Here is a 21,071-nt window from a genome sequence, read left to right as displayed (position 1 = left end):
CCCGTTTTCCCTGTTTTTCCCCCCAATCCGCGCTGCCCCCCCAGCCTGGCTCTGTTCAACACGCGCTTCCTGCGCCTCTGCGCCGACGCCGACCCGCGGGTGCGGCCCCTGGGCTACGCCGTGCGCCTCTGGGCGGGGGGGCAGCGCCTGGCAGGTGAGGGGGGGCCGGGACCCCTCCCCAAAATGGCCCGGGACCCTCCAGAAGGGGCTGGGACCCCCCCCGCCCCCACCCCGGTACCCCTCTTGGGCTGAGCTCCCGACCCGGAGCCAGCGCCTGGCAGGTGAAGGGGGACGGGACCACCCCAAAAAGGATTTGGGGACCCCCCTGAGGGGCTGAGACCCTCCCAAAAGGGGCTGGGAGCGCCCCCCCCGAGGGGTTTGGACCTCCCCCCCGACGGGCTGAGACCCCCCCAAAAGGGGCTGGGGACCCCCTCCTGGGACAGCCCCCACCCCATGATTCCCACCAGGAAACTCCTCCGGGCAGCGAGGGGAGGTCGGGGACAGGTGAGGGGGGATAGACCCCCCCCAAAAAGGGGCTGGGGACCCCCCAAAAAGGGGCTGCGACCCCCCCAAAGGAGTCTGGAGACCCCTGAAACGTCCCTGGGACCCCCCGGGCATTGCCCAACACCCCCCGACCCCTTGATTGCCACCGGGAAACTCCCCCGGACACCGAGGGAGGGTCTGGGCTAATTCAGGGGGGGCTGGGCTAATTCAGGGGGGGCTGGGCCAATTGAGGGGGGGGGTCGCGGCTCCTTGGGGACCCCCCCTTCACGACCCCCACGCCGTTGTTCCCGCAGGGAACCGGGCCGGGGGCGGCCCCCTCCTCACCAACTACGCGCTGACGCTGCTCGTGGTGCTGTTCCTGCAGAGCCGCAGCCCCCCCGTGCTGCCCTCGGTGCGGCGCCTCCGCGCCCTGGCAGGTGCCGAGACCCCTCCCCAGCATTTCCGGGGGTCCCCCCGCCCCATTTCGGGGGTCTCTGACCCCCCCCTCCTCCCGCCCCGTGTCCGTTGCAGGGCCCCGGGACTGTGCCCGGGTCGGGGGCTGGGATTGCAGCTTCCCCCGGGACGCGGCCGTGCTGGAGCCCAGCGGGAACACCCAGAGCGCCGGTGAGGGGGTCCTGCGGCTGGGGGGGGGTCCCTAAATCTGGGGGGGGGCCCAAAATGCCTCGGGAGGGGCGGTCAAATCCCAGTGGGGGGTCCCCGGATCTGGGAGGTTCAAATCCCACTGGGGGAAGGTCTCTAAATCCTTCTGGGGGAGTCCTCAAATCGGGGGGGGGGGGGTCCCTAAATCCCTCTGGGGGGCTCAAATCCCACGGGGTGGGGGGGGCTGAGTGGTTTTGGGGGTGTCTGGGTGTTTTTGGGAGGCTGGTTGTTTTTAGAGGTGGTTTTTGGGGTGTTTCTGGGTGGTTTTGGGGGTTGATTTTGGGGCGTTTCTGGGTGGTTTTTGGGGCGTTTCTGGGTGTTTTGGGGCGTTTCTGGGTGTCTCCGGGGGTCTCTGACCTCCCCCCTGTCCCCTCCCCCCCCCAGCCTCCCTCTTGGCCGAATTCTTCTCCTATTTCGGGACTCTGGATCTGGGGGCGCTCCTCCTGTCCCCCCTGGAGGGCCGAGCTCTGCCGCGCCCCCCGCCCGAGACCCTCGGGGGGCTCCGCCCGGGCCCCCTGACCCTGCAGGACCCCTTCGAGCTGAGCCACAACGTGGCCGCCAACGTCACCCCGCGCACGGTGTCGCGATTCGTGCGCTGCTGTCGCGACGCCGCCCGGCTCTGTCGCGGCCCCGAGTTCCTGCAGAAGTCGCGCAGGGGCCGCCCCTGGGGCGTGATGCGGCTGCTGCTGCCCGGGAATCCCGGCGGGAATCCCGGGGGGAAATTCCTCATCCCGGTCCCGCTGCGACCCCCGGGGGAGCCCGGGGGGGTCCCGCACCGCGAGGCGTGCGCGGCCGTGGGGTTCGTGCTCACGGAGGTGCTGGGCTGCGGCTGCGAGCCCGAGGGCGACCCGGGGGTCCCGGGGACGCCGGGGGCTGAGGGGAAGCCGCTCCTGGATCCCGCGGAGCCACCCCCGGGATCCAGGTGCCACCCGGAGGAGGTGACGGGAGATTCCCGGGGGGAGTTTGGGGTCCCGGGGACACCGGAGGAGGAGGAGGAAGAGGAGGAGGAGGCACCCCTGGACACGGAGCGGCCACCGGCGGCACCCAAAGGCCACGCGGAGGGGACAGGGACGGGGCATTCCCAGCGGGAATTCGGTGTCGCGGAGGACGAGGGGACGGCGGGGCCGGGCTCGAAGCGTCCCCTCCCCGAGGGGGTCCCGAACGGGGCCGGGGTCCCGGCCCCAAAACGCCCCCGGCTCCCCGCGGGCCCGTCCCGCTGGAGCTGCTCCGTGTGGCACCGCGTGTGGCGGGGCCGCCGCCGCCTCCGCCGCCGCCTCCGCGGCCGGGGGGGCACCGGGGGGCAGCGCGGGGCTCAAGGGCTTGGGGGTCCCGATGGTCCGGGGGGGGTTCAGGGGCCCGGAGGGGCTCCGGGTCTTGGGGACCTCGGAGGTCCCGGTGGGGTTCAGGATCCTCGGGGGGATCAGGATCCCGGGGGGGTTCAGGGTCTTGGGGGTTCCGGGAATCCCGGGGGGGATCAAGGTCCTGGGGACGTTCAGGATCTCGGGGGTCCCGGGGGGGTTCAGGATTTCGGGGCTGTTCAGGGTCCCGGGGGTCCCGGGGGGGTTCAGGGTCCCGGGCTGTCCCCCCTGGCGCTGGAGCGGGCGGTGACCGAGGCCATCGTCCGAGGGGACACCGGGGACCCCCCCGGGACCCCCCCCGGGGCCCCCCCGGAGCCGCTGCTGCGTTTCCAGCTCAGCGCCCGCCCGGGGGGGTCGCGCCGGGACCCCCAATTGCTGCTGCGGCTCCGGCCCGAGCGCGACCCCCCCTCGCCGCTTTTCCAGGAGTTTTTCCACTTCTTGCGGAGTTTTCTGCCGGAGATGGTGCGGCAGCGCCTGGGGGTGGGGGGCTCGGGACCCCCGGGCGGCGATTTTGTACTTCCTGAGGTTTTCCAGTAAAATCCGTTCTGAGCGTGGCCTGGGGGGTCCTCGGGGGAGGGGGGCGCGATGTAAAAATGACCCTTTTAGTGACCACTGAGCGCCATTCCCTGACCGCCGGGCTGATTCACTGGCCACTCCACACCCTTGGCTGGCCACCGGCTGCCGTTTATTGGCCGCCTGACCCCCTTCACTGACCGCTCCGCACCCTTTCCTGGCCGCCAGCCACCCTTCATCCACCACTGGCCCCTTTTTAGTGACCGCCGCATCATTCCACTGACCCCTCCCTGCCCACCCCCGCCCTCTTCACTGGCCACGCCACACACCCTCCACTGGCCCCTTGGCGCCGTGCAGTGCCCACAGCACCTTCGCTGTGCCCGCTGGCCGCCGCTCGCCGCGCTCAGAGCAGCAGCAGCAGCGAGTACTCGCTGCGGGGCCAGCGGCGCGGGGCCCGCGCGGTGCGGCCGATCATGGGCAGGCGCTGCGCGTAGCGGGAGCCGAGCGCGGCCCCGGGCGGCTGCGGGAAGCTCGTCTGGAACCTCCGCCCGGGGCAGCGCCGCCCGGTCTGGCGCCCCGCGATCACGAAGCTGAAGCGGGGCGGCCCCCGCGGGGCGAAGCGGCACTTCTGGAACACCTCGCGGGCCCCGGGCCGGTGCCCCGGAGGGGCTCGGGGGGTGCCGCGGGGCCGGGGCGGGGGTCCCGCGGTCCGGTGCAGGGCGGGGCGCTCCGGCCGCGGGGGTTCCTCGTCCCTCGGGCTCACCGTGGCGTTGGTCAGTTGGGGCATTTTGCGGGCGGCTCCTTCGGCCGGGGGCTCTTTGCGGGCGCCCTCGGCCGCGCCCGGGGGGCTCGGGGGGTCGGCGGGGGCGCCGGTGCCGAAGCGAGCGGCCAGGCTGTCCCCGAAGAAGTCGTAGAGCTCGCGGTACATGTCCCGCAGCGACGGCGACAGCGCCGAGGACGGGGCGGGGGGGCCGCCCCCGCCGCCCCCCGGTAACAACGGGCGGCCCAAGCCCAGCTCGGGGGGGGGGTCCTGGCCGGGGGGGCTGTGCCGGGGGGACCCCCTCGGGACCCCCCGCTCCCGGCGCTTGCTGAGCTTTGGCCTTCAGCAGCCGCTCCACGGCCACCTGGGGGGACACGGGGGGGGGGGGAGGGGGTCAGAGGGAGGGGGGGGGTGGGAAGCAGTGAGGGACCCCCTCCCCCCACCCCAAAATGCCCCCCCAGCCCTCACCAGGATGGCGCCGTAGACTTTGTGGCCGTCGGCCTTGACCTGAGCGTTGGACACGGAGTAATCGTCCAGCACGGCCTGGAGGTTTGGCCAGTACGTGGGGAGGTGGGGGTACAGCACCCGCTCCACCGCCTGCGGGACACGGGGGGGGGTCACGGGCCGGGACCCCCCTCATGGCACCCCGAAATCCCCCATGGATCTCAAACCCCCTCAGGGACCCCCCCCAAGGAACACCCGAACCTCGCACAGATCCTCGGAACCTCCTGTGGGTCCTTCAAAAGCCCCCATGGAACCCCCAAACCTGGTGGGACCTCCCCATGGACCCCCTAAGCCCCCCCCAGGACACCCCAACACCCCCAGGGACCCCCAGACCTTCCCCAGGACCCCTCTCAGACCCTGCTGGGCATCTTCAGGACTCCCCCCAGACCCTCCAAACCTCCCCAGGATCCCCCTAAACCCCCAAGCTTCTCCCCCAGACCCTCAAAACTTCCTGTGGCCTCCCCCAAACCCCCTCGGGACCCCCCCAGACCCCCTCGGGCCCCCCTGACCTTCCATCCCAGCGCGTGCAGCCCCACCACGGCCCCGTAGTGGGAGCAGAGCGGCCGCACGGGATCCGCCAGGACCTTCTGCAGCGAGAGCAGGATCTGCTGGTACAAACCCCTGACCAGCTCCCCGTGGCTCCTGCGGGCACAGGCGGGCGCCGAGACCCCGGTGAGACCCCCGGGGTGCCCCCCAGGACCCCCCCGGCCCCCTCCGGGAGCCCCCTCCCCACCAGAAGATGCGGCCGAGCAGCATCGCGGCGTAGTCGCGCAGCGTCCAGTGGTCGTTGAGGGGGTTGATGGAGGCGGCCAGCGGCTCCAGGACGCAGTAGAGGACGCTGCCCATGAGGCTGCAGACGTAGGAGCCCAGGCACAGGAAGGGGTTCTGGATCAGGCTCCGTGCCAGGTGCAGCAGCCGGCTCAGCTGCTCCAGGTCGTGGCTCACGGATTTCACCTGGAACGGGGTGGGGGGGATTTTGGGGTGGGGGGAAGGGTTGGATGGAGACTCGGGAGGGGCTGGAGACCCTCGGGATTCCTCCCTCCCCTCTCTCAGGGAGGAACCCCCAGCCCGGGATGACCTGGAGACCCTCAGGAGCCTCTGGGCACCCCCAGGCCCTTCGCACTGGAGCGAGGAAGGGCCTGGGCAGAGACCCCCGGGAGGGGCTGGAGACCCTGGGGACCCCCCCGGGGAGGAGCCCCCACCCCCGCACCCCCGGAGTCCCTCAGGAGCCGCTGCCTGGAGCTCCCCAAACTCACCCCAAACCCCCCCAAGGACCTCTGGAGACCCCCAAACTTACCCAAAACCACCTGGGGATCCCCAAACTCACCCCAGACCCCTCCAGGACCTCCCAACCCTCCCCCCCCGCACACCCACTAGGACCCCCCAGGACCGCCCAAACTCACCCCGGACCCCCTGGGATCCCCAAATCTGCCCCCAGACCCCTTCAGGACCCCCCAAGCCTCACTCCAGACCCCCTGGAGACCCCCAGGACCCCCTGGGGACCCCCAAACTCACCCCACTGACCACGTAGACGAAGTAGGGCAGCAGCGCCGCGATCTTGGGGTTGCTCTGGAGGTCCTGCAGAGCCACCTGGGGGGACACGGGGGGGTCAGCCCGGCGAGGGGCGAGGGGGAGCAGCCCCCCAGGGGGGTCCCCAGCCCCCCACCCACCTTCATGAGCTGGGGGTCGTCGCCCAGCACGGCGCGGGTCACGTGCTGGTAGTACTTGAGGAGGTCATCGGTCAGCGAGGACACGGCGCTGGGCACTGCAAGGGGGGGGACCCCCAAAAAAACAGCCTTTGGTGGGGGCAGGGGGGGGCTGGGGGCTCCTGGAAGGTCCTGGAGGTCTTGGGGAGTCCCAGGCTGGGTCCCAAGGGGGTCCTGGCAGTGTCTGGGGAGGGGTCCAAAGGAATCCTCAGGGGTCCTGGAGGGTTCCAAGGGTCTGGGAAATTTTGGGGGGCCCTGGAGGTCTTGGGGGGGGTCCCAGTGGGGTCCTGGCAGTGCCTGGGGAGGGGTCCATGGGAATTCCGAGGGGGTCCTGGAGGTTTTGGGTAGGTCCCAAGGGGGTCCTGGGGGTGTTTGGGGAAGGGTCCAGGGGAATCCTGGGGGGGTCCTGAAGGTCCTGGGGATCCCAGGGGGGGGCGGGAGGGGTCCTGGGGGTCAGGGGGGGGTCTGGGGGGGCCCCTGGGGGTGTGGGGGGGTCGTTCCTGACCTGCTCCCTGCGGCTCCAGGTTCCCTTTGCCATCCAGGTAGGACACGTGCACTGCGGGACAGCGCGGCCTGAGACCCCCGCCCCGACTGGGGGGTCCCGGGGGGGGGGGGGTTTGGGGGGTCCCAAGAGGGTATTTTGGGGTCCCACAGATTTGGTGGTCCTGGGGGGGATTTGGGGGGTCCCAGGGGGATAATTTGGGGTCCCAGGGGTGTCATTTGGGGTCCCAAGGTGGCATATTTTGGGGTCCTGGGGCAGATTTGGGGGTCCCAGGAGAATATTTTGAAGTCCTACAGAAAATTTAGAGAACCTGGAGAGGTATTTTGGGGGTCCTGGGTGGAATTTTGGGGTCCCAAAGGGGATTTGGGTATTCTGGAGCGGATTTGGGGGTCTTGGGGAAGATTTGGGGCTCCCAAGGGGTAATTTGGGGCTCCCAGGGGGTTATTTGGGTCCGGGGGGGAGTTTTGGGGTCCCAGAGGGGTTTTGGGGTCCCAGAGGGGTTTGGGGGTCCCAGAGGGGTTTTGGGGTGCCGAGGGGTTATTTGGGGGTCCGGGGGGGGTTATTTGGGGGTCCGGGGGGTTATTTGGGGTCCCGGCGGGGTTATTTGGGGGTCCGGGGGGTTTTGGGGTCCCGGGGGGGTTATTTGGGGGTCCCGGGGGGTTTTGGGGTGCCGGGGGGTTATTTGGGGTCCCGGGGGGGTTATTTGGGGGTCCAGGGGGTTATTTGGGGGTCCCGGGGGGGTTATTTGGGGTCCCGGGGGGGTTTTGGGGTGCCACCTCTGACGGCGGTCTCGGCGCAGCCCTTGGGGATGTTGGTGGCCAGCGCCAGCTCCACCAGGTTCACCTCGCGGTCCTCGGGGAAGAACAAATCCCCCTCGCGCAGCGGCCGGAACGGCAGCGAGTCCTGGGAGCCGAAACCGCACACGGCCTGGGGGCCAGCACGGGGCCAGGGGGGCCAGCACGGGGCCAGGGGGGCCAGCACGGGGCCAGGGGGGCCAGCAGAGAGGTCAGGGGGGCCAGCAGAGAGGTCAGGGGGGCCAGCAGAGAGGACAGAGGGACAGAGCAGAGAGAAGGGACAGAGGGACATTAAGGGCATCACCGGGGGCATCACCGGGGGCAGCCCCAGCCCGGCACCTCCCGTCCCTCCCCGGCCTCCGGGAACCCCCGGGGACAGCGAGGGGCTGAGCGGGCACAGCCGCGGTGCCACCAGTGCCCGCACCAGCGGCCTCCCAGTGCCACCAGTGCCCGCACCAGCGGCCTCCCAGTGCCCCCAGTGTCCTCCCAGTGCCACCAGTGTCCTCCCAGTGCCCCCAGTGTCCTCCCAGTGCCACCAGTGCCCGCACCAGCGGCCTCCCAGTGCCCCCAGTGTCCTCCCAGTGCCACCAGTGCCCGCACCAGCGGCCTCCCAGTGCCCCCAGTGTCCTCCCAGTGCCCCCAGTGTCCTCCCAGTGCCCCCAGTCCCTCCCAGTGTCCTTCCAGTCCCTCCCAGTCCCTCCCAGTTCCCCCAGTGCCTCACCTCGACGTTGCTCCAGCGCAGGGCTCGGTTGAAATCCTCCACGGTGAGGCGGCGCCGCCGGGTGTGCTTGAGGAACTGGGAGCTGTTCTGGGAACGGCACCGGCACCGGGAATGGGACCGGGATCGTCACCAGCACTGAGATCGGGCTCGGTACCGGCCCCAGCGCTACGGAACCCGGCCCGGGACGGCACCGGGATTGTTACCGGGCCCGCTGACCGGCGCTGGGGCCCCGAGTGCCCCCGACACCCCCCGGTCCCCGCGGGTCCCCCCGGTACCTGCTCGGCCTCCCGCAGCCGGTACCGCCGGTACCCCCGGCAGCGCCGTTTCCCCCCGCTCCCGCCGGTACCTGCGTGGCCTCCCGCAGCCGGTAGCACACGTCCTCCGCCAGCAGCGCGGCCACATCGTCGCTGAGCTCGACGCCGGCGCTCTCGGCCATGAGCCGCACCGAGTCCCGGGGCAGCTCCACGAAGCGCCGCTCCTCCCGCTCCGCCATGGCGGCCGCGGCCACGCCCACGAGGGGCGGGCTTATGCAAATGAGCCGCCCGGCGCGGGGGCCGACGGGAGCCGGCCCGGAACGTTTCTGCCCGGAACGGTCCCGCCGCGCTCGCGGTTTCCGCCCCGGGACGGACCGGAGCGGGGCAAGATGGCGGCGCCCGCGCGCTTGTGCCACGTGTGGGTGGGGGCCGAGACCGGAGCCCTCAAAGGTGGGGAGGGGGCTGGGGGGTCCCCGGCGGGGTCCTGGGGGTCCGGGAGGGGCCCTTGGGGGGGCCCCGAGGGAGTTCCGGGCGTCCGGGAGGGGCCCCGGGAGAGGCCCCGGGAGATGCCGGTGGTGCCTGGGAGAGGCCTGGGGGGGGCTCGGGAGGTCTCGGGGGGGTCGGGAGGTCTTGGGGGTGCTGGGAGGTTTTGGGAAGGGCCCGAGAGGGTGCCGGGGGTTGGGGAGGTTTTTGGGGGGGTCCCGGAGGGGCTCCTGAGGTGCCCGAGCCCCCCCGAGCTCCCCCCTCGCCCCCCCAGGGGTGAACCTGCAGCGCAAAGAGGCCACGAACCACGTGGGGGGGTCGGGGCTGAGCCGGGCCCGGGGGGTCTCGGCCCTGTGCTGGGGGGACCCCGCCGAGACCGAGGTGAGTCGGGGGTCGGGGGGGATCCGGGGGGGTCGGGGGGGGCCTGGGGGTGTCCAGAGCCCGCACTCAACCCCCCCGTGCCCCCCCCAGGTGCTCGTGGGGTCCCTGGATCGCTCCGTGAGCGTCTTCAGCACCGAGAAGGGGAAATTCACGGGGTCGCGGCTGTGCCCGGGGGGGGACGGGGCCTTCTGCGGGCTGGGGGTGCTCGGCAGGTACCGGGGGGGGGTCCTGAGGGGGGCTGGGGGGGTCCTGGGGGGTCCGGAGGGCGGCTGTGGGTACAGGAGGGTCTGGGGGTGGTTCCTGGGAGGGGTTTGAGGGGGGCTGGGGGGGTCCTAAGGGGGTTTGGGGGGTCATGAGGGGTTCTGGGGGGCCCTGGGGGTTCTGGGGGGGGGTCCTGGCGGGTTTTTGGGGGGTCCTGAGGGGGTCTGGGGAGCCCTGGGGGTTCTGGGGAGGTCCTGGGGGGGTTTTGGGGGATTCCAGGGGTCTCTGAAGGGCCCTTGGGGGGTGGTCTCAGCGCCTGGGGGGGTTCTGAGGGGCTGGGGGTGTCCGGGAGGGGCTGTGGGGGGTGGGGGATGGGTCGGTGGTGCTCAGGGGGGGCCGGGGGGTCCCCAAACCCCCCCTGAGCCCCCCGAAATTCGCTCAGCTCTGTCGTCACCGCCGTGGAGTCGGGGCTGGTTCGGGTCTGGGGGGAAGACGAGGCTGAGGAGGTGAGCGGGGGGGGCTGGGGGGGATTTTGGGGTCCCCCGGGACCCCTCCCCAGTTCCAGCCTCTGTTGGGAGCCACGGGCGGGGCCGGGGCCGCGAATTTGGGGGGGTTTGGGGGGGGCTGTGTCCGGTTCTGGGGCTTGGTGGGATTTTGAGGTGACCCCTCCCCAAATTCCAGCTGTTCCAGGGGCTGCGGGGGGCCCGGATGGGCCAGAATGGGGGATTTGGGGGTGGTTTGGGGGGATTTGGGGGGGTTGTGGGGGATTTGGGGGTGGTTTGGGGGATTTGGGGGGGTTGTGGGGGATTTTGGGGAGGTTTGGGGGATTTGGGGGTGGTTTGGGGGGGTTTGGGGGTGGTTTGGGGGGGATTTGGGGTGGTTTGGGGGGATTTTGGGGTTGGTTTGGGGGGATTTGGGGTTGGTTTGGGGGGATTTTGGGGGGGTTGTGGGGGATTTTGGGTTGGTTTGGGGGTGTTTTGGGGGGATTTGGGGGGTGTTTGGGGGTGGTTTGGGGGATTTGGGGTGGTTTAGGGGGATTTGGGGGTGGTTTGGGGGGGTTGTGGGGGATTTTGGGGTGGTTTGGTGGGATTTTGGGGTGGTTTGGGGGGATTTGGGGTTGGTTTGGGGGGATTTTGGGGTGGTTTGGGGGAATTTTGGGGTGGTTTGGGGTGGTTTGGGGGAATTTGGGGGTGGTTTGAGGTGGGCTCTGAGCAGGGCAGGGTCTGGGGCTCTCGGGGCTTTGGGGTGACCCCTCCCCCATTGCAGCCCCTGCAGGAGCTGCGGGCGGGGCCGGGGCTGTGCCGGATGCGCCAGGACCCGGCACGGCCGCAGCTGCTGGGCACGGCGGGCAGGGAGAACGGGCTCAAGGTGTGGGACCTGCAGCGGCCCGGGGAGCCCCTGTTCCGGGCCAAGAACGTGAGTGGGAGCCCGAAACCCCCTAAAGCACCCTGAAACCCCCCTAAAGCACCCCAAAACCCCCCTGAAACCCCCCTAAAGCACCCCAAAACCCCCCTGAAACCCCCCTAAAGCACCCCAAAACCCCCCTGAAACATCCCGAAACCGCCCTGAAACACCCCTGAAACACCCCTGAAACACCCCAGAACTCCCCTGAAACACCCCAAAACTCCCCTGAAACACCCCAAAATCCCCCTGAAATCCCCCTGAAACACATGAAACCCCCTAAAGCACCCGAAACCCCCCAGAAACACCCCAAAACCCCCCTGAAACACCCCTGAAACCCCCCTGAAACCCCCCTGAAACACCCCAAAACCCCCCTGAAACACCCCAAAACTCCCCTGAAACACCCCAATACCCCCCTAAAGCACCCTGAAACCTCTGTAAAACACCCCAAAACCCCCTAAAACACTTCAAAGCTCTCCTAAAATACCCTGAAATGCCCCCAAAACACCCCAAAACCTCCCTAAAATACCGCAAGGCCCCCCTGAATCATCTCAAAGCCTCCCTAAAGCACCCCAAAACTTCTTTACAACACCCCAAAACCTCCCTAAAACACCTCAAATACCCCTAAAACATCCCAAAACCTCCCTAAAATACTCTAAGCCCCCCTGAATCGCCCCAAGGCCCCCCTAAAACACCCCAAAACTTCCGTACAGCACCCCAAAACGTCCCTAAAACACCTCAAATACCCCTGAGACACCCCAAAACCTCCCTGAAGCACTCCAAAACATCCCTAAAATACCCCGAAACCCCCCTAAAACACCCCAGAACCCCCTGGATCACCCCAAAGCCCCCTGAATGACCCCGAAATCCCTCTAAAACACCCCAAACCCCCTTGAATGACCCCAAAGCCCCCTGAATGACTCCAAAGCCCCTGTTCCAGGCCAGGAATTTGAGTGGGACCCCGAAAAACCTCAACTCCCCCCCAAAATACCCCGAATTTCCTTTGTGTGCCAAGACCCTGGGCAGGCCCCCCAAAAACCGCCCCAAAGCTGCCCTAAAATCTCCCGAATCGCCCCAAAACCCCTCCTGAGCCCCCACTGGGGGGGGGGGGCTTTGAGTGGGAGCCCAAAAATGTTTTTGAGCCCCTCCCCCACCACCCCCAGGAGCGTCCTGGGACTCCCCCGGTGACCCCAAATGTCCCCAAATGTCCCCAAATGACCCCAAATGTCCCCAAATGTCCCTGAATGTCCCCAGTGACCCCAAATGTCCCTGAGTGACCCCAAATGTCCCTGAATGTCCCCAAAGGTCCCCAAACATATGTGAGTAACCCTAAACATCCCCAAATGTCCCTGAATGTCCCCAAATGTCCCTGAGTGACCCCAAATGTCCCCAAATGTCCCCGAAGCTCCCCAAACGTCTGTGAGTGACCCTAAATGTCCGCAAACGTCCCTGAGTGATCCCAAATATCCTCAAATAACCCCAAATGTTCCTGAACGTCCCCAGTGACCCCAAATATCCCTAAGTGACCCCAAATGTTCCTGAGTGACCCCAAATGTCCCTGAATGTCCCTGAAGGTCCCCAAATGTCCCTGAATGTCCCCAGTGATGCCAAATGTCCCCAAACGTCCCTGAGTGACCCCAAGCGTCCCCGCTGTGCCCAGGTGAGGAACGATTGGCTGGATCTGCGCGTGCCCGTCTGGGACCGGGACCTGCAGTTCCTGCCGGGCTCCCAGCGCGTCGTCACCTGCACGGGGCACGGCCAGGTGGGCTCACGGGGGGTCACTGGGGGGGGCACTGGGGGGCACTGGGGGGCACTGGGTCACCTGGGGTCACGGGGGGGGTCACTGGGGTTACCTGGAGTCAGCTGGGGTCAGCTGGGGTCACTGGGGTTACTGGGGGGGTCACTGGGGGGCACTGGGTCACCTGGGGTCACCTGGGGGGGTCACTGGGGGGGTCACTGGGTCACCTGGGGTCAGGGGGGGGGTCACTGGGAGGGTCACTGGGGTCACCTGGGGTCTCTTGGGGCCACCTGGGGTCACCGGGGGGGTCACTGGAGTCACCTGGGGGGGTCACAGGGGTCACCTGGAGTCATCTGGGGTTACCTGGGGTCACTTGAGTCACCTGAGGGGTCACCTGGGGTCTTTTGGGGTCACCTGGGGTCTTTTGGGGGGGGTCACTGGGGTCACCTGGGGTCTCTTGGGGTCACCTGGGGGGTTATTGGGGTCACCAGGAATCACGGGGGGGTCACAGGGGGGGTCACTGGAGTCAGCTGGGGTCACTGGAGTCAGCTGGGGTCACTTGAGTCACCTGGGGGGTCACCTGGGGTCTCTTGGGGTCACCTGGGGTCTCTTGGGGTCACCTGGGGGGTTATTGGGGTCACCAGGAATCACGGGGGGGTCACAGGGGGGGTCACTGGAGTCAGCTGGGGTCACTGGAGTCAGCTGGGGGGGTCACCTAGAATCATGTGGGGTTACTTGGGGTCACTTGAGTCACCTGGGGGGTCACCTGGGGTCTCTTGGGGTCACCTGGGGTCACCTGGGGGGTCCCTGGGGTCACCGGGGGGGGGTCACGTGCAGCCCCCAGCCCCAGGTGAGGACCCCGTGGGGGGGTCCCGGGGGGGGGGCGGTGGCCCCGCGGTGCCCTCAGGCGGCCCCTCCCCCGCCCAGGTGCGGCTCTACGACCCCGCCACGCCCCAGCGGCGCCCGGTGCTGGACACGACCTTCGGGGAGGGGGGGCCGCTGACGGCGCTGGCGCTGCCCCCCGGGGACACGTCAGTGCTGGGGGGCTCCGGGGGGGGCTTCGGGGGTCCTGGGGGGGACTGGAGGGGATTTGGGGGCTCTCGGGGGCATCTGGGGAGGAGTGGGGGGGTCTTGGAGGTCATTGGGGGGATTTTTGGGGTCCTGGGGGCATCTGGGGGAGGGTTTGGGGGGGTTCTGGAGGGTTTTGGGGGATTTTTGGGGTCCTGGGCGGGTGTTGGGGGATCCTGGGGGGGGTCTGGGGGTCCTGGGGAGGCTTTTGGGGGTCCTGGGGGGTTCTGGGAGGGCACAAAATGCCCCGGGGTGAATTTGGGGGTCCCCAGGGGGGTCCCGCTGCCCCCCCCAGCCCCATTTCACCCTCCCCCCCGCCCCCCCCCAGCTCGGTGGTCGTGGGCAGCGCCCGGGGGGACGTGGCCGTCATCGACCTGCGCAAAGGTGAGGGGGGGTCTGGGGGGTCCCGGGGGGGGTCTCTGTGCCCCCCCCGCCCCCCCTGACCCCCCCCGTGCCCCCCAGGGCGGGTGCTGCGGGCGCTGAAGGGGCTGGCGGGGGGGGGTCCGGGGGCTGCAGTGCCACCCCCGGCTGCCCCTCGTGGCCTCCTGCGGCCTCGACCGGAGCCTGAGGCTGCACCGGCTGCGGGACGGGCGCCTCAGCCACAAGGTGGGGACACCGGGACCCCCCCGGGACCCCCCCGGGACCCCCCAAAGCTCCTGGGACCCCTCGGGACCCCCCCCCCCCCACCTCTTCAATGCCCTGCGGCTGCAGCGTGACGGGGAAAGGGGGGGATGGGACCCCAAAGCCCCCCCCGGGAGCTCCCCAAACAGTTGGGATCCCCTAAAACCCCCCTGGGACCACCCCCCGAACCGCCCCAGTCACTCTGAGACCACCCCCAGACCCTTGAGACCCCCCGAGAGCCCCCCCAAATCCCCTGGGAGCCCCTCCCCAAGCTCTGAAATCACCCCAAAATCCCCCCCATGGCTCCTCCCCATCCCCCTCAAACCCCCCCCAGGACCTCCCCAAACTCCTGAGATTTATCCCAAAACCCCCAGACCCCAAAAAAGCCCCAAGACCCCCCCCAAAAAAACCCCTGGGACCCTCCCCCCAGGTGTACCTGAAGTCGCGCCTCACCTGCCTCCTGCTGAACACACACCTGGACTGGGAGGTGAGACCCCGCCCCGGGGGGGCCTTGGGGGGCTGGGGGTGCCCCCCACCCCCGTAACCCCCCCCTTTTCCCTCCCCCCACCCCCGTAACCCCCCCTCTTTTCCCTCCCCCAGGCTCAGGAGGAGCCCCCTCCCCAAAAAGAGGTGAAGGATGAGGAGGGGGACGAGCTGTGGGACGCCCTGGAGCCCGTCCCCACCCCCAGGAAGGGCAAGAAACGGAAAATCTCGGGGGTCTGAGGGGTCCCGGGACCCCCCAAACCCCCCCTCCCACCCCCCTCGTTGTATATAATGTCCAAAATGTGGTAAAGAAACGGAATTTTGAGTTTTTTGCCGATAAAAGGGGATTTTTGTGGGAATTTGGCTCAGGGGGGTGCTGGGATGAGTGGGGAAGGAATTGGGGGGAGGGGCTAATGACCCCCACCCCAAGCGCGGCCCCTTTAAATCCGTGAGCTCCGCCCCTCGCTGGGTTTAGCCCCGCCCATCGCGCTTCGGCTCTTTCCGTAAGCGCTCGGCGCTCTGGCCCCGCCCCCGCTTTCGTCCGCCAATCTCTGAGCTCGCCGCCGCTCGGGGATGTTCGGCACCGCTTCGGCTCTCCCCACACTCGGGTATTTCCGGCAGCGCTCGGCTCTTTCCGCCGGCCCCATAGAGAACCATTGTCCCGCTAACCCCTCTCATTACCGCCGCCCTAATCAACACTAATTAAGCTCCTCTTTTTAATGAGCGCTCATTAACCACCCCGCCAGCGGCTCAGCGACTCGTGCTAACCCCCCAAAGCCGCTTTCCCTCCTAAATCCCTTGAAATTCCCCTTGAAAACAGGCGCAGAATCGGGGTGTTGGGGGGGTTCATTAATTAATTAACACCCCGATAATTAGCGGGCCCCCGGAATCGCCCCCCAGCACGCGGAAGTGGGGAATTGGGGGAGGGGGCTCTGCCCCAGCATGGCGTCATTGGCGGGGGGGGGTTGAGAGGATTCGGGGACATTTTGAGGGGGAGCCTGGGGCTGCTTTAGGGGGGTACAGAAGCGTGGCCGCTGTCGCGATAGAGCCGCGATATTTACCAATTATCGATGATTTCGGTCTCTTTCTGACTTACGAAAAGTCCCCGGGGGGGGCGGCAGCGCTCCCAGAGGCGCCGCAACAGCGGGAGGATGCGCGGGGCGGGGAGAGCGAGCACCGGGGTGTGACAGCGAGGGCCTCCAGCGGGGCTGATATCGCGATAAAGCCACGATCAATACTCATTCATTGCGATTTGGGAATCGATCTTTGAGCATTTGAGATCCCCGTGAGGGGGGCAGCGCTCCCGGAGGCGCCGCAACAGCGGGAGGATGCGCGGAGCGGGGACAGCGAGCACAGGGGCGGTGACAGCGAGGGCCCCCAGCGGGGCTGATATCGCGATAGAAGCACGATAATAAGTCCCGATTTGGGATCTATCTTTGACCATTGGATGTCCCCGTGACGGGTGCAGCGCTCCCGGAGGCGCCGCAATCCCGGGACGATGCGCGGAGCGGGCACAGCGAGCACCGCGGCGGGCACAGCGAGGGCCCCCAGCGGGGCTGATATCGCGATAGAAGCACGATCGATCCATCCCCATCTCAGCTCTGTCTTTGACCACGAGATGTCCCCTGGGCGGGGTGCACCGTTCCCGGAGGCACTGCAATACCGGGACGATGCGCGGAGCGGAGGGAGCAAGCTCCGGGTCCAACTCCCGAGCCCAAAAATCCGTTTAATATGAAGTCCTCTCATCGAGGACGTATCAGATATTAAACTGATAAGAACAGATACTACACTTGATCTTAGCCAAAAGGCCGAGAAGCGATACCCGCCCCCCGCCCCACGCGCGCTCCCGGCCCCGCACGCCCCGCCCGCACCTCCCGGTTCCCCCCGCGCCGCCCTCGCCGCCTCCCGGCGCCGCTCGCGGGCTCCTTCCCCAGCGCATCCCGCAGCCCCGGCCCGGCCCCGCTCGCTCCGAGCGCGCCGGACCCCGAACCGCCCCGGGAACGGCGCTCCCGTGATGCCTTTCGCCGTTCGGTTCCCGTGCCTCATTTGCATGACCCCGCCCCTATAACCCCGCCCACCGTTTTCTCCTAACCACGCCCATCGCTTTCCAGCGTCTCAACGCGATTGGCCGAGCGCGCGCCTTTATTTGCATTGGCCCCGCCTCTTTCCAGGCTCATTAGCATAACCCGCTCCGGCGGGGGGGGGGGCGGGGCAGCCGCGGGGTCCCCCCCATTCCCCGCCTCCAAACAGAGCCCGGGGGGTCCCCAGGCCATGGGGGGGACAAACAGTGACCACCCCACTGTCCCCCCAGATCCCGGGGGGTCCCACACTTTATTAAGGGTGACCGTGACCCCCCCCCCGCTGTCTCCACCGCGGTGTTTTCCTCCCGGTCCGTCCGTGCGGTCACCGCCGGTCACCGCCGCGCTGCCGCCGTCCCCGACCCCCGGCCCGCCCTAGAACTTGCGGAAGGCGCCCACGGTGACATCGAAGAGCCGGGGGTCGCTGAGCTGCCCCCGCTTGTCCAGCAGGAAGAAGAAGGGGCGGCCCTTGACCTTGATGGGGATGGCGGCGGCCACCTCGGCGCGGTGCGCCCGGCCGGACACGTGGCGGAGCGGCACCGTGAGGCTCCGGCCGCGGCCCAGCCCCAGCGGCCCGTGGGTGCCGATGGTCACGGCGGTGCCGCCCCGCAGCAGCGTCACCCGGCGCACCGAGCGCAGCGGCAGCAGGCAGCCGGCGGCCACGGTCAGCGAGCCTGGGGGAGGAGGAGGAGGAGGCGGCGGCTCAGGGCGGGACGGGAACGGGGCCGGACCGGGGCCAGCGCGGGGCCGCGCTCGGTGCCAGCCCCGCTCCCCGCCCCTGAGCCCGGTCCCGCTGCCCCGCCCCCGGTGCGAGCGCCGGTGTCCTTCCCGTGCCCCTGGTGTGACTCCGGTGTCAGCGCGGCCCCGCCGCCCTGAGCCCGCTCCGGTCCCGGTTCCAGCCCGGTTCCACCCCGGTCCCGCCCCCGCCGCGCTGAGCTCCTCCCGAGCCCGGCCCTGCTCCCCGGCGGTGAGGCAGCACGGTGACGGTACCGACGGTGAGGCAGGACGCCGTGAACCCAAAGCGCCACTTGTTGTCGCGGGGTCGCAGCGGGTCATCGGGGCCGGGCACGGGGCCGGGCACGGGACGCAGCGCCGTGAAGGCAAAGTGCGCCAGGTAGGCCCAGAAGAAGCCCTGCCCCGCGCAGAAGAGCCCCACGAAGCGGAAGAAGCGGCTGCGGTCGTGCTCGAACAGAACCACGTCCCGGGACACCGCCGCGGCCTCCAGCGCCGCCCGCGCCGCCATGACGGCAGCGCCGCCGGTACTTCCGGGGCACGCCGCGCACCAGCCAATCAGCGCCGCCTCGCCTCCCGCCGCAGCCAATCAGCGCTCACGTAGCGGCTCAGCCAATCCACTGCGGCTCCACTCTCGCCTCACCCAATCAGCGCTCGGTTCCGCGTCGCCCCAGCCGCCATGTTTACTCCGGGAACGGCCCCGCCCCCTTAAAGGCGCCGCGCCCCCTTTAAAGGCCCCGCCCCCCCTTAAAGGCGCCGCGCCCCGCAAGCGCCGCTTGAAACAATCGATGATTTATTTACAAAACTCGGGATCGATCGGGGGGGGATCGAACGCGGGAGGGGCGCGGGGGGCGGGGATCGGCAGCGCTCACTTGAGAAACGCAACCTCCGGAATCTTCCCTTCCAGCTGCAACGAGAGGGGGGAGGGGCGGGTGAGGGAGGGGACCCCAAAACTGGGGGGAAAAAGGGGCAAAAAGGGGCAAAAGGAGCGAAAAGCGCACCTTGAGCTGGGTGAAAACCTGCCCGGCCTGGCCGTAGTCCCAGTCGTTGTCCTGGAGGCACCTGCGGGAACAGCACGGGCGCGGCTTGGGGGCGTTTTGGGGCGTTTTGGGCGTTTTTGGGGTTTTTTGGGGGATTTTTGAGGGGTTTTTGAGGGATTTTGGGGGGATTTTTGGGGGATTTTTGAGGCGTTTTTTGGGTTTTTTTGAGGTTTTTTTTGAGGGATTTTTGGGGTTTTTTTTATGAGGGGTTTTTTGAGGGGTTTTTGGGGGATTTTTAGTGGATTTTTGAGGGGTTTTTTGGGGTTTTTGGGGTTTTTTTTGAGGGATTTTTAGTGGATTTTTGAGGGGTTTTGTTTTTTTGAGGGGTTTTTTGAGGGGTTTTTGAGGGATTTTTAGTGGATTTTTTGGGGGATTTTTGAAGGGTTTTTGAGGGATTTTGGGGGGTTTGGGGTTTTTTTGAGGGATTTTGGGGGATTTTTAGTGGATTTTTGAGGGGTTTTTTAGTTTTTTTTTTGAGGGACTTTGGGGGATTTTTAATGGATTTTTGAGGGTTTTTTTGGGGTTTTTTGAGGGATTTTGGGGGGGTTTTAGTGGATTTTTGAGGGGTTTTTTGAAGGGGTTTTCAAAGAGGTTTTTGGTTTTTCTCAGGGTGATATTTTGGGGGTTTTTGAGGGGTTTTTTGGGGGATATTTTTGGGGGTTTTTTGGTTTTTTTGGGGGGGGGTTTGGAGGGCTTTTTTGGGGGTTTTTAGTGGATTTTCGGGGGATTTTGAAAGAAATTTTTGAGGGTTTTTTGGGCGATTTTTGTGTTTTTAAAGGGATTTTCAGGGGGGAAATCTTTCCAGGATTTTGTGGGGTTTTTTTCAGGGTGATTTTTTGGGGTGATTTTCAGGGTTTTTTGGGGGCATTTTAGGGACCACTTTCAGGGGGTTTTTTGAGGGATTTTTGGGGCAATTTTTGTCTTTTTTACCGGGATTTTCACTGGGGATTTTCAGGTTTTTGTGGGGTTTTTTTCAGGGTGATTTTTGAAGTTCTTTGGGGGCATTTTAGGGGCCACTTTCAGGGGCTTTTGAGCGATTTTCGGGGCAATTTTTTTCTTTTTTACCGGGATTTTCATAGGGGATTTTCACGTTTTTATGGGGTTTTTTTTCAGGTTGATTTTGGGGTGATTTTCAGGCTTTTTTGGGGACATTTTAGGGGCCGCTTTCAGGGGGTTTTGAGCTTTTTTTGTGGTTTTTACCGGGATTTTCATAGGGGATTTTCACATTTTTGTGGGGTTTTGTTCCAGGTTTATTTTCGGGGTGATTTTTGAGGGCTTTTTGGGGCAATTTTTGTTTTTTTTCAGGGTGACTTTCAGGGTGACTTTCAGGTTTTTAGGGGCATTTTAGGGACCACTTTCAGGGGCTTTTGAGGGATTTTTGGGGCAATTTTTTTCTTTTTTACCGGGATTTTCATAGGGGATTTTCACATTTTTATGGGTTTTTTTTGTTCCAGGTTGATTTTCAAGGTGATTATCAGGGTTTTTTTTGGGGGCACTTTCAGGAGGTTTTGAGGGATTTTCAGAGCGATTTTTGTCTTTTTTACCGGGATTTTCACTGGAGATTTTTAGGTTTTTGTGGGGTTTTTTTCAGGGTGATTTTCGGGGTGATTTTCAGGGTTTTTTGTGGGCACTTTCAGGGGGTTTTGAGGGATTTTTGTCTTTTTTACCAGGATTTTCACCGGGGATTTTCACATTTTTTAGGGTTTTTTTTGTTCCAGGTTGATTTTCGGGGTGATTTTCAGGGTTTTTTGGGGACATTTTAGGGACCACTTTCAGGGGCTTTGAGGGATTTTTGGGGCAATTTTTTTCTTTTTTACCGGGATTTTCATAGGGGATTTTCACATTTTTATGGGTTTTTTTTTGTTCCAGGTTGATTTTCAAGGTGATTATCAGGGTTTTTTTTGGGGGCACTTTCAGGAGGTTTTGAGGGATTTTCAGAGCGATTTTTGTCTTTTTTACCGGGATTTTCACTGGAGATTTTTAGGTTTTTGTGGGGTTTTTTTCAGGGTGATTTTCGGGGTGATTTTCAGGGTTTTTTGTGGGCACTTTCAGGGGGTTTTGAGGGATTTTTGTCTTTTTTACCAGGATTTTCACCGGGGATTTTCACATTTTTTAGGGTTTTTTTTGTTCCAGGTTGATTTTCGGGGTGATTCTCGGGGTTTTTGGGACTCACTTCTGGGGACCACTCGAGGTTCATGCCCGACTGCATGGCGAAGGCCGCCAGCATCTCCTGCTGCTCGGCCGTCAGGGTGGGCACGGGGCTGGAGGAGGGCGTGGGCGCGGGCACGGCGAAGGCTTTGCGCAGCTCCTCGGGGCTGGCGCCGCGCACGAAGAGCTCGTCGTTCACGATGCACAGCCCTGGGCGTTTAGGGGGGAAAAATGGGGTTTGGGGGGGAGAAATGGGGGTTTGGGGGGAGAAATGGGGGTTTGGGAGGGAGAAATGGGGGTTTGGGGGGAAATAATGGGGGTTTGGGGGGGAGAAATGGGGGTTTGGGGGGGAGAAATGGGGGTTTGGGGGGAAAAATGAGGGTTTGGGGGGGAGAAATGGGGGTTTGGGGGGGGGGGAATGGGGGTTTGGGGGGGAGAAATG

At 65.8% G+C, this 21,071-nt stretch overlaps 4 protein-coding genes and 1 non-coding gene across 5 annotated transcripts; 2 read left to right on the top strand and 3 right to left on the bottom strand.

Annotated features, from left to right (window-relative positions):
* Positions 1 to 44: 44 nt before the first annotated feature.
* LOC138102304 (speckle targeted PIP5K1A-regulated poly(A) polymerase-like) lies at positions 45 to 3,038 on the top strand (the record flags this gene model as incomplete). The annotated part of the gene is made up of 4 exons (XM_069000003.1): positions 45 to 154; positions 798 to 920; positions 1,015 to 1,107; positions 1,528 to 3,038. Coding segments are annotated over 4 exons (1,837 nt in total), but the record flags the coding sequence as incomplete, so codon positions are not given.
* Positions 3,039 to 3,330: 292 nt separating this feature from the next.
* LOC138102305 (TAF6-like RNA polymerase II p300/CBP-associated factor-associated factor 65 kDa subunit 6L) lies at positions 3,331 to 8,527 on the bottom strand. The gene is given in 11 exon segments (XM_069000004.1): positions 3,331 to 4,066; positions 4,068 to 4,138; positions 4,243 to 4,371; positions 4,788 to 4,920; positions 5,012 to 5,232; positions 5,794 to 5,868; positions 5,949 to 6,043; positions 6,490 to 6,540; positions 7,263 to 7,413; positions 8,002 to 8,088; positions 8,348 to 8,527. Coding segments are annotated over 11 exon segments (1,809 nt in total). The 5' UTR covers positions 8,495 to 8,527; the 3' UTR covers positions 3,331 to 3,417.
* A 64-nt stretch (positions 8,528 to 8,591) lies between these two features.
* On the top strand, positions 8,592 to 14,932 carry LOC138102306 (WD repeat-containing protein 74-like). Its single transcript, XM_069000005.1, is given in 12 exon segments — positions 8,592 to 8,705; positions 9,013 to 9,119; positions 9,210 to 9,331; positions 9,763 to 9,826; positions 10,587 to 10,736; positions 12,382 to 12,483; positions 13,387 to 13,490; positions 13,856 to 13,911; positions 13,990 to 14,021; positions 14,023 to 14,133; positions 14,579 to 14,635; positions 14,749 to 14,932. Coding segments are annotated over 12 exon segments (1,089 nt in total). The 5' UTR covers positions 8,592 to 8,644; the 3' UTR covers positions 14,872 to 14,932.
* Positions 14,933 to 16,260: 1,328 nt separating this feature from the next.
* On the bottom strand, positions 16,261 to 16,451 carry LOC138102308 (U2 spliceosomal RNA). The gene has a single exon (XR_011147405.1). It is a non-coding gene; the product is annotated as a U2 spliceosomal RNA (small nuclear RNA).
* Positions 16,452 to 16,735: 284 nt separating this feature from the next.
* On the bottom strand, positions 16,736 to 17,998 carry LOC138102307 (transmembrane protein 223-like). Its single transcript, XM_069000006.1, has 2 exons — positions 17,700 to 17,998; positions 16,736 to 17,383 (listed from the first exon to the last, which is right to left on the bottom strand). Exons 1-2 carry the CDS (start codon positions 17,950 to 17,952, stop codon positions 17,085 to 17,087), a joined length of 552 nt encoding a protein of 183 aa, XP_068856107.1. The 5' UTR covers positions 17,953 to 17,998; the 3' UTR covers positions 16,736 to 17,084.
* Between the last annotated feature and the right edge of the window lie 3,073 nt (positions 17,999 to 21,071).

Source organism: Aphelocoma coerulescens, unplaced genomic scaffold (genome assembly GCF_041296385.1).
Source record: "Aphelocoma coerulescens isolate FSJ_1873_10779 unplaced genomic scaffold, UR_Acoe_1.0 HiC_scaffold_689, whole genome shotgun sequence".
NCBI classification, from domain to species: Eukaryota; Metazoa; Chordata; class Aves; order Passeriformes; family Corvidae; genus Aphelocoma; species Aphelocoma coerulescens.
The sequence above is the reverse complement of the archived record's forward strand: the minus strand, read 5'-3'. Positions and strand labels throughout refer to the sequence as shown.

Excerpts from the sequence above, each read along its gene's own strand:
- LOC138102307 (XM_069000006.1), bottom strand. The coding sequence starts at position 17,952 with ATGGCGGCGCGGGCGGCGCTGGAGGCCGCGGCGGTGTCCCGGGACGTG. Across the intron at positions 17,384-17,699 it reads GGCGTCCTGCCTCACCGTCG|GCTCGCTGACCGTGGCCGCC; the intron begins GTACCGTCACCG and ends CTCCTCCCCCAG.